At 44.7% G+C, this 11127-nt stretch overlaps 1 protein-coding gene across 2 annotated transcripts in view; it reads left to right on the forward strand.

Moving 5' to 3' along the window:
• Window positions 1-11100, forward strand: part of NID2 (nidogen 2) — a 61445-nt gene extending 50345 nt beyond the window's left edge. For both annotated transcript variants that reach the window (XM_084869885.1, XM_084869884.1), the window contains exons 14-21: window positions 2053-2274; window positions 2883-3052; window positions 5351-5480; window positions 6349-6520; window positions 7154-7311; window positions 8568-8691; window positions 9954-10066; window positions 10335-11100. In XM_084869885.1, coding sequence (XP_084726011.1) covers window positions 2053-2274; window positions 2883-3052; window positions 5351-5480; window positions 6349-6520; window positions 7154-7311; window positions 8568-8691; window positions 9954-10066; window positions 10335-10345 — 1100 coding nt within the window. In that variant the 3' untranslated portion in view covers window positions 10346-11100. The remainder of the gene's footprint in view (window positions 1-2052; window positions 2275-2882; window positions 3053-5350; window positions 5481-6348; window positions 6521-7153; window positions 7312-8567; window positions 8692-9953; window positions 10067-10334) is intronic.
• The last annotated feature ends 27 nt before the right edge of the window (window positions 11101-11127 follow it).

Below are 11127 nucleotides of genomic sequence, written 5' to 3' on the forward strand. Positions count from 1 at the left end.
ATAAATCCATGGTCAGATTGAGAAGGAGCTTCAAATAGTAAGGCATGAGAGCGATGCCCACGTGTGAGGGAGGTGCGGTGCCATTTCCCAGAAGCTGACTGTGCTGTGTGTCCTCATTCCACACAAAGACATTCCTCACTGGGTGGTCCCTGAACCAAGAATGGGTCCTCTGAGTTTGGAATGTGAACCAGCGGCGGTGTTGGCAACTTCTCCAGGGATGGAGGGCAGACATTTGAGAAAGCGGCATGTCCCACTCTGGGTTCATGGAGACACATCTGTGTGAGGAAATCAGTTTTTCCTTCTGTATGAGGCCTTAACAAGAGCTATGCTTCCCGTGGGTCATGAGCGATGGTGACTCTTGTAGTTGAGCCTGTTGGGTTTGAACCCTGAGGATTTCATTCCCCATCTTCCTGCTTGCCTAGAGAGATTGTAGGTGTTGGAGCCCAACTAGAGTGTTTCCAGCTTGTTCTTTGAAGCCATTGGAGATTTTGATGAGAGGAATGGCATGAAATGACTTGGTTTTAAAGGGACTCTTTCTGGAGAGCTCCGGGCTGAGTTTACACTGAGGGGCAAGAAGGAGGGGAGAAGCAGGGAAACAGCTGTGGCATGAGGTAATGGGGCGTGGACCAGGGTAATGGAGGTGGGGTGGTAAGATGAGAAGATGTTCTGAATGTATTGTGAAGGTACAGTTGGTATTTCTTGACATATGTGAGCAAGAGTAAGGAGTCCAGGATGGGTGGACCTGAGCAATGGAGAGGTGGAGGTGCAATTTACTCCTAAGGGAAAGTCCAGGGCCCAGATTTTGTTAGTTGTCTCTGAGACTTCTGTGATACATCCAAATGGAGGTGCCAAGCAGGCACCTGGCTGTCTCTTCTGCAATGACAGGCTGGGAGTGGCAGGAGATAAAAAAGGAGCAGCACTTTCTGTTTCAGGTCCTTTAGGCCAGTGATCGGCAAACTCATTTGTCAACAGAGCCAAATATCAACAGTACAACGATTGACATTTCTTTTGAGAGCCAAATTTTTTAAACAATTTCTTCTAACACCACTTCTTCAAAATAGACTCACCCACACCGTGGTATTTTGTGGAAGAGCCACACTCAAGGGGCCAAAGAGCCGCATGTGGCTCGCGAGCCAGTTTGCCAACCACGGCTTTAGGCAATCCTCCCACAGGTGGCTGTGCTATAGGCTGCAGCAGAGCCCTCTGGGACAGAGAACTGGTGTTTGGGACAGGCCTATGGAAGCAGTCTGGGGTATTGCAGGTAGAGAAACTGCTCTGTGAGAGAAGCTAACAGTGTAGGCATGGTGGTAAGTGGGGAAGGAGGGTGGGGGGGAGGGTGCTAGAGAAACACGGTGGGAAGGTGGAGCCTATGGAAAAAGCTTAGGCTTTGAGATAATACCAGGAACAGCATGGCCTGGCGACTTCCAGGAACTGGAGTGTCACTCCCTCTGCTGTGCTCCCATACACCAATTACGACAAGTTATGCTCTCACCAGTGTAGTCCTCCAGGGGACAGGTATGGAGAGCCACATAAGTGGACAGTCAGTAATGCTTTCCGAGACAAGCACTAGCCAGTCCGTCTGAAGATCCATGGTCAGTCTCAGATGCAGGTCCTAAAGTTTGAAGCCAGTGGGAAAACAGCAAACACTGCTTTAAGCGTCTTGCAGGCCACTGCACCCCACAAGTGTTCTGTTAACAGAGGCCCTGGGCCTCTCCTGTCCAGAGTGAGATCGCCCCCTTTCCAGGCTGAGTGAACCCTGCACCTGATCTTAACCTCTTGTTCTTTCCTGACGTGGTGGGGCCTTGATGGCAGATCCTCCTGGCCTGGGAAGATGGGAGCACCAAGAGGACCCCCTTCTCCTGATTCCTGTGGAGAACTTCTTAGGACACTTGACTATTCTGGTCTGTGTTCAGAGGCTTGGCTGAGGCCCGCTAGTGCACATGAGGAGGAGGGAGGCCAGGCGGCCAGGCCTGGGGCTCTGGAGCTACAGGCTGCACTGTCCTTGGCTTACCATCAAAGGCTTCTTTTTTTTTTTTGGTCCCATCTGCTCAGCGCCCACCCAGCGGCCCCAGACCATGTGTGAGCGCTGGAGGGCAAACCTGCTGCAGCACTACGGCGGCGCACCCAGGGACGACCAGTACGTGCCGCAGTGCGACGACCTGGGCCACTTCACCCCCATGCAGTGCCACGGGAAGAGTGACTTCTGCTGGTGTGTGGACAGAGACGGCAGAGAGGTGCAGGGCACCCGCTCCCAGCCAGGCTCCACCCCTGCATGTAAGCACCCCAGGGCAGCCCTCACTCACCCCAGCAGCCTCCGAGCTTTCTCTGTCGGGAAGCTGTGATGGAGGTGGGCAAACAAGGGGTCAACAGACCCAATGAGAGATGTCACTGGTGCGTGGTGTTGATGTATAATCTGATCCACCCAAGATCCCAATCTGGACTTAATGTTTGACTCTGTCATTAGCAGTTCCTGTAACTAGAACATCTGGAACTCAGCTCAGCACGCAGTGACTCTCCTTCCCCAGCCCGGGGTCAAAGGGGACGCGTGTCACCCGGGGGCCCCCGAGGAGAAGCTGACACAACTCTGGCTCTGGTTTCTTTCCCTTAAAAAGAAGAGAAAAAAACAAACCTGCTTTGTTCTGAGGGAGCTGTGTTGTTTTCCTCCTTCCTAGTAATTTGCAGTGATTTACATAATTGATCCTTGAAAAAAAACAAAACCTAGAAATTAGAATTTCTTTAAAGAAACATCTGGAGCACATCTGTCTAGGTTTAAGAACTTTTGATGTTTTTGGAGGCTCTGGTCTATGGTCTAAAGTAACTGTTCTCTCTCCCCACCCACTCCTGTTTCCTTTTCTCTCTGCTCACTGTTTCTCCCTCGGCAGGTATACCCACGGTTGCTCCACCCTTGGTGCGGCCCATGCCTCGGCCTGATGTGATTCCTCCGTCCGTGGGCACCTTCCTGCTCTATGCCCAAGGCCAGCAGATCGGCTACCTGCCTCTCAGTGGCACTAGGCTTCAGAAGGACACGGCCAGGACCCTGCTGTCACTGCATGTAAAGAGGATTCCTCGTGTGGGGCGGAGCTGCGTGGGGGTCTAGACCTGGGGAGGGGCCTGAGACGAGGGAGGTTGTGGAGGGTTTCTGAGCTGCAGTCTGTCTTCATGGGCCTGACACCAGCACCACGGGAGGTGGGCTCCCTGTTACTGGGTCATGTCTGACCAAGGCTGTTGCCTTGTTGGTTCATGGGGTTTCAGATGTGTGGAAAGGGCCTTTCAGGGTTGTCAGGCAGGATGGTGAGCCAAGGGAAAACAGACTTTTAACCTCAGGCCCCAGGGGGCTTTCAGTGCCCCCAACCCTCCCCCCCACCACACACACACACACACACACACACACACACACATTTCCAGAGATCTAGAAATCAACACGACAGGAGTGGCTGCAGGGTGTGGTTTCGGGGGTCAGATGAGAATCCCAAGTGGAAATGCACTAATGACTGCCTCAGCGTTACTGCCCTCTCCCCTCCCATTTTGGTTCTTTTCTCATCTTCTCTGGCTCCTTCTGGATGAGCTGGGGAGAGTGTGATGCTGGAAAAGGAGTGGACAGCTCTCCCTCGGGGATGCTCGCCGCTTCCTGAGCCAGCCACTCCCTGTTGTCAAGGCACTGCATTTCAGAGGGCTCTTCTCTCAAATGGAGAAGGGAGGTCGCCAGAAAGGCAGTGCCACTTGTAGTGGAAAATGGCCTGAGTCCATTCCTAAGCTTCACGCTCTAGGTACCTGCTTACGTACTTATCATAGTATAGCATCCGTGTTTACTTCTGTGGATGAACCCATATCTGGTTCTGAAAAAGTTTAGAAGCAGCCAGTGTTTAGAAAAAAAATCCCCCCCCCCCCCCCCCCCCCCGCCCACCGCCAAGTTTTTGTGTTTTCTTGGCAAACACTAGCATGCTCTTTTTTATAAAAGTTTCTCTAGAGGTAGAAACTCAGAAGTTATCACAAGTAACCATCTCTTTATTCTAGCCATGTCACATGGCTTCTCTGCATTTCTGAATTTATCTCTGATGAGGGTAGGGTGGTGGTGGAGCTGAAACAGAAATGGAACGTGGGTTATAAGCACACCTTGGGGAAATTGACTTAAACGGGGACTTTTTTCTCCAAATAACTTAGAAGTCATTACACAGGTTAATGAACCCATGATTCCCTGGATTAATGGAAGCCCATATGGATGTGTACTCTTGCCTGAGACACATGACTTTTTAATTTTCAAATGAAATTGTATTTGACCTTCAGACCCTCCTACCCCATATAAACTGTTCCCTTTTCCACAGGAGCCAAATCCTGCTTGTATAGTGGTTCTCATACTGACTCCTCCGCCAGAGGCCATAAGTCACACCAGCCAGGCTTTGTTAGGCAAGCAGGAGCTGGCGTGGCCTCAGGGACAGCCAGATGGCCTCTAGATGTTGGCTTTGCACATCTGCTGGGCTTCTCAAAGCAGGAATCTGGGTTGGAAATCAAATGAAGCAAGTACTGTGCAGACTTTTGGAAAGGAGTATCACAGACACAGCATTTTATAAGAGACTTTGCAGTTGATTTAGCAATAAGGAAGCTGAAACCTCCCTAGCCAGTTGAGTGACGATCATTCCCCAGTTCCTTAACCCATCAAACTGTAGACTTTTTTTACCTACAAGTACAACCAAGATATGCTTTGCAGTGAGAGACAGAGTTGAGGGTGCTGGCACCTGAGCTAGGGCAAAGAGCTCAATTGGCGGGGGGGGGGGGGGGGTGTGTGTAGCATGGATTTTGTTGTTCTGTTAGCAAATTTTGGAAAGGCTTGTTCAAAAAGTGCGGATAACATTTGAAAGGAGTCACTGTTTTTGTCCGTTAAAATATTAAGACCTTACTTTGCTGAGACTAACAGCTGTCCTTCAATCACTGAATGGGCTAATTTTTTTCATGCAGTCACTTTTGCTTTTACTGCCAACAGTAATAGTGATAATTGAGAGCTTACTGCATGCTCATTTCTGAATAGGGCACTTCACCAAAGAACTTATGGTATTAATTTTTATAGCAGCCATATGAAAGTATAAGTACTTTTACCTTCATTTTAGAAATGAGGAAACCAAGAACAGAAAGCTTAAGTACTAGAATCGCACAGCTAAGTAAGTGGCCAAGCGTGGCTTTGACTTCAAGAAGTTGGCCTGCAGAGCCTACATGTCTAACCATGAGCTTGGCTGCCTGTAAGGTTACAGTGCAGGGTTGTTCGCCGCAGGCATGCATGAGTGAGGTGGCTGAGCATGAACTCAGGGGAAATGCAAGAAGTCCTAATTCTTCCAATTCTGTGTTCTGGCCCACACAGGGCTCCATAATTGTGGGAATTGACTACGACTGCCGGGAGAGGATGGTGTACTGGACGGATGTCGCTGCGCGGACAATTAGCCGTGTTAGTCTGGAACCGGGAGCAGAGCCTGAGACAATCATTAATTCAGGTCAGCAGCTTCACCCACAAGACACTCCCATTTCATTTGATTCTATTAAGTCCACGTTATTTTTGCCTGTTTATGCCAGTCTCTCCTCTATTTTCACCCAACAGGGGAAACTAAATGCTATGCAAGTCACTTGTGAGCTGTACAACATCCTCTTTATAAACAAACATGTTCATGCATAAGTAGTAAGGTGATTTTTACTGTGGGCCCTTTCTATTGAGTAGGGCTCCCGGAGGAAAGGTTTGCAGTAAGGATTCAGAGTGAGGCCACACAGTGCTGCCTGGGACACCAGCTCTGTGGATACCTGGTGCGTTTAGGCTGCTAGGTCTGTTCGTCTAGCCCAGTGGTCGGCAAACTCATTAGTCATCAGAGCCAAATATCAACAGTACAACGATTGAAATTTCTTTTGAGAGCCCAATTTTTTAAACCTAAACTTCTTCTAATATCACTTCTTCAAAATAGACTTGCCCAGGCCGCATTTTTGGGTAAGAGCCACACGCAAGGGGCCAAAGAGCCGCATGTGGCTCACGAGCTGCGGTTTGCTGACCACTGGTCTAGACCAATGATTTTCAACTGGTGTGCTGCAGTTTTTAAAACATACAATGCCTATTTAGTCAGGGGCACTGATGTCTCTAGATTGTCAAATGAAAAAAATGACAACAGCCAACACAACAGTAGCCATATGGATGATACCTTTTTTTTTGGTGGTCAGTTCGGCAGAAGTCGTATTTTTGCTATGCCACAGAATTTTAGCAATTAGTTTGTGTGACCTGGTTCTTCCGACTTGAGGGACTCTCAAGATTTTGTTGTTGTTCAAAGATAAATCTGTTTCAGGTTCACCTCCTCCAGTCCTGCCTTTTTTTATTTCCAGATCTGATAAGCCCCGAAGGCCTTGCCATTGACCACGTTCACAGAACGATGTACTGGACAGACAGCGGCCTGGATAGGATAGAGAGGGCCAATCTGGACGGCTCTGAGCGCAAGGCTCTCTTCCACACGGACCTGGTGAATCCCCGAGCCATCACTGTGGATCCTATCCGAGGGTCAGCTGGGCCTCCCTAATTCTCCGCTACCTGTAGATCCTGATTGAAGTCCTTAGATTTAAATGAGGTGGGGAGTCAGCACAAAAGCAGAAAGAAAAGCCCAAATGCGTTAATTTTACAGTATTTATTGAGGAGCTACTTCTCAGGAACTGTTCTACTTTTTATCAGATGATAAGGTAGGGCCTGAGGTCAATTCTTAAACTAGAATGAAGTGAGTCTCCTTCAGCAACACACTAGGAAGTCATAGTGTTAAAACCACAGTAGGGTTAATGCCCATTAAATGGTAACCAAAACTCACACCTGGCATTTTATTTCACAGACCTTTCATTGTAGCAAAATCAAGAAGAAAATGTTCCCTGTCCATAACTGCTAAGGTCATTGCCTGGGACATATAACTTCATCAGTTTCAGTACTTGTTAGAACCAGGGAGGATTTCTATATCTTGAGAAACTTGCCATATTTAATGGGGCTTCTACCAAATGAAATTCCAGAGAAAACTCTCAATAAGTGAAAAAAAAAACATTCTGTTTTTGACTCAGAAATACTTAGTGAAAAGCCTCAAAGAAGGTTCTGAAGTTTGACTTCTACATACTCAGGGTGCTTCTTTTTCTACTCCATTTAATTTATCCTCAGCAACTTGTACTGGACAGACTGGAATCGAGATGCTCCTAAAATTGAAATGTCATCTTTATATGGAGAAAACAGAAGAATTCTGGTGAATAATGACCTTGGACTACCCAATGGTTTAACCTTTGACCCCATGTCCAAACGGCTCTGCTGGGCAGATGCAGGTAATACTACGGATGGGATGCAGATACAGAATGCTTCATTACAGTGGTGCCAGCAGTTTATCAGATTTTCTAGCAAAACAAAATCCCATCTTTTGGCTTAAATTTGTAACAGCACAGCACATATAATCTATTCCTTTGGTATGTAAACTTTCAAAGGACATTTGCTTATAATGATGCTTATAATGAACTTCCTAGGGTTTTAGGGTGTGTGAATGTGAATTCAGCAGTTAAGTTTCAGGGGTAGTACAATGTCCCTTATTTTTTGTATTGTGTACCATATCCCTACATGAGTATTTGGCATGCTTTTTACGTTAAAAAGAAATATTACCTACTGTTAGAATTGATGGATTTATATAAATGAACAAGAGGTTATAGGTGGTTTTTCCTTTGGCCAGTGTTATAAATTTCTAAGTATCTGTTTAGTGGTCAGTATGCCATTTTGCTGAGGACATTCTTGAAAAGTGATATGGCAGCTGCACTTCAGTAACAAGTTCAGGTTGCCAATAACCAGGCTATTGTTCTCTGTTGTGTGATTTCATTATTAGCACTATGAAAAGATGCAATATGTCTACCACAGAACATGAAAAAGGTCGTTCTTAAAGAATTTATAATCTTAAAAAAGGGACTATAATGCACATAGGTCACTATTATAACCCAGTTGTCCAAACAACAATTAACGTTTTAAGTATTTGAAATTTAAATCCATGTTTCATAAGAAATGTGAAACTTGGAAGTTTTTAACTCATTTAGCTATGGCAAAATTTTCACAATTGGCTTTCTTTAAATTGAAAAATGTCATGTTGCCCCTTTAGTTACTTTCCAATTCTACCTAGGAACTAATATAGTCTTTAAAAACTTGGAGTTTAAAGGGCAATCCTGGCTACTATATATTACTTACAAAGGGCAAATATTTATCCAAATGTTATGTTTATACTTGAAATTAATTATTTAAAGAAAAAGCTTATCTCTAATGCTGCTTTGGGAGGAACTTGGCTCAATTTCTGTAAAAGCAATCCTTTCTTCCAAAAAAGGATTAAGATTTAAACTCTATTGAAAACTGGAATGTTATTAAACAATTTAAAGACTGGTAATAGAACAGAAAATTTTAGTTTTTAATTTTTATCACTGCAATGGGGATAAAATAGCTATTTCACATTCTACCTTTCTCTAAGATGGAATCAGCCACTGTTATTTTTGGCAAGGTTTCCCCTTCTCTCCCCCATGATGTGAAAGTGTCTTTTTTCCTGTTTCCAAAGGAACCAAAAAACTGGAGTGTACACTACCTGATGGAACTGGACGGCATGTTATTCAAAACAACCTCAACTACCCCTTCAGCATTGTTAGCTATGCAGATCACTTCTACCACACGGACTGGAGGAGGTGAGTCTGACACATTCTGGGTGAGCCTGAAATTGCAAACCGTTCTGGGGGATTCACTGCTTGTTTCACCTAATATCAGCGAGTGACTTTAGTAATCAAGCCCTCTACTTCTACTGATGTTTCCTCTTTTTGTAATCTCTTTATTATAGACTAGAGGTCCAATGCATGAAATTCGTGTAAGAGTAGGCCTTCCTTCCCCCAGCTGCTGACACTGCTTCCCTCTGGCACCCAGGATCGGGGTGTCTTTCACAGCTCTGGCTTCATCTTGTAGAACTGAAGGACTTCCTGAAGGACGTCCCATTTAATTAGCATATTACCCTTTTATTATTGTAGACAGCATCATTCAAACGTTACCCAGAAATGCAATGGTAATGCTCACATGACTAAAAGTGGCAGAGTTATCCTAGCTAATAAAAAGGTAATGTGCAAATTGACTGTCACACCATTACAAAAATAGCAGTGCCCAGCCCCTCAGCCCCACTGGAGTCCCCCAGTCATTTCAGCCCAGAGTGGGGTGGGGCAGCGGCAGGGGCAGCAGGCCACGGTGTGGCCCCAGTCCCCCAAAAGTGTGTCATAGACCTACTTTGCCCACACCTATAGTGTCTAAGCCCTTCTAACCCCTGTAATTTTGATTTAATTGATCAATTTTAACAGATCCTTGTGATTCCAACACCCAGTTAGTGGTCCTCAAACTTCAGCATGGATCAGTTATTTAATAAATATATAATAAAAGGCTAATATGCATATCTACCATGGCAGAACGACTGGCTGCTATGACGTACACTGACTACCAGGTACACTGAATGCAGAAGCTGCCCCGGGTGGTCAGTGTGCTCCCACATGAGGAGTGCCGGCCAGTCAGCACAGTGGTGGTGGCGGGAGCCTCTCCCGCCTCCACACAGTCGGCCATCCCCCGAGGACTCCCAGACTGCGAGAGGGCACAGGCCGGGTTGAGGGACCTTCCCAAGTGCACGAATTTCATGTACTGGGCCTCTAGTTAAAACATATTACTGGATCCTATATCCCAGAATTTGATTAAGTCTGAAGGAGGGCCCAAGAATTTGCATTTCTACCAAGCTCCCAGATGATGCTGGTCTGAGGACCACTTTGAGAACCATTGATACAAACCTTCTGAATCTAAATGAGTCAAAACTTGTTTTATTAATTTAAAATAAAGGCTGTAGATTTTTTTTTGTTTTGAAATTTACATTTTTCTATCTAACCTTAAGTCCCATGACTTCATGTTTCCTTTCTGTTCCCAGGGATGGTATTATATCAGTCAACAGAGACAGTGGCCAGTTTACTGATGAGTATCTCCCAGACCAGCGATCTCATCTCTACGGCATAACTGCAGTCTACCCCTACTGCCCAGCAGGTAAACATGCCCAGACTGCTCCTTTGGACAGATCTGGCAACTGATTACCCTTGGCCCAGATTCTGGCTGATGCCTCTGACATTGCCACCAGTGAGAGCCACTTTAAGCTGGGAAAGTTAATGGCCAACCCATTGGGTGACCAGTGTTTACTACATTGTCTGCTTAGCTGAACTATACACAAAAAAATATTTTTCCTTTAAAAAGACTTATGTTGCAACTCAGTTGTAAAAAATACTCATACTGTCCTCTCCCATACTTCCCTTTACAGGAAGAAAGTAAATATAGCATCCTAAAGGACTTGAGTTTACAATCAGAGTCTGGACCCTAAAGACATTTACTGCAAACAAAGGCGAAGAAAGTGAAAAAGGAATTGGCCATTAAAAGTTTCTGGACATACAAAATGGACATTTTCAGTGCAAAAAGACTATATTTTGTGAAAAGTTTATACCTCAATCTTCACTACTGTATTTTTAAAAACAAAAATTATTGCAAGTTTAAAAGAGGTAATAGAATTTTAATTGTTGCTTATTAAAGCAACTTTTTTATAAACATTTATGTCATATTTAAAAGGTCAAATTCGTTCAACTAAGAGCCAATTAGAAATATGTCAAGACCCTATATGAGTTCTCTTTAGCCAAGAAATTAAAGCACAAATGACCAGTATAAAAATAAAACTCTAAAGATCACAAATTTGACATAGAGAAAGCTATGCATAACTGATGGGAAAGAACCAACTTATTTATATAGTTTCCCAACAAAAGTTCTAAGAGTTAATTTTTTTTTTTTTTACCTCTGCATTACTGCATTTCTATTTATATTAAAAGGTGCTAGAACATTTGTTTGTATTTCCTGATCCTGTAAGTCCCTCTATAGAATAACCCACAAAAATTACTACCATTTATAAATACCAAAGATGTATCAGTCCTCAAATTTTCTAGATTACTCCAATAAAATGTTTTAAGTTTTCTTATGACTTTTTGAGGATCTGTATTGTTTCTATAACAAAGTTGGGGGTTGGCATGTACCTTAATTACAATTCATTATACATAAACATAACACAT

The sequence above is a fragment of the Pipistrellus hanaki genome, assembly GCF_964339955.1.
Source record: "Pipistrellus hanaki genome assembly, chromosome: 1".
NCBI classification, from domain to species: Eukaryota; Metazoa; Chordata; class Mammalia; order Chiroptera; family Vespertilionidae; genus Pipistrellus; species Pipistrellus hanaki.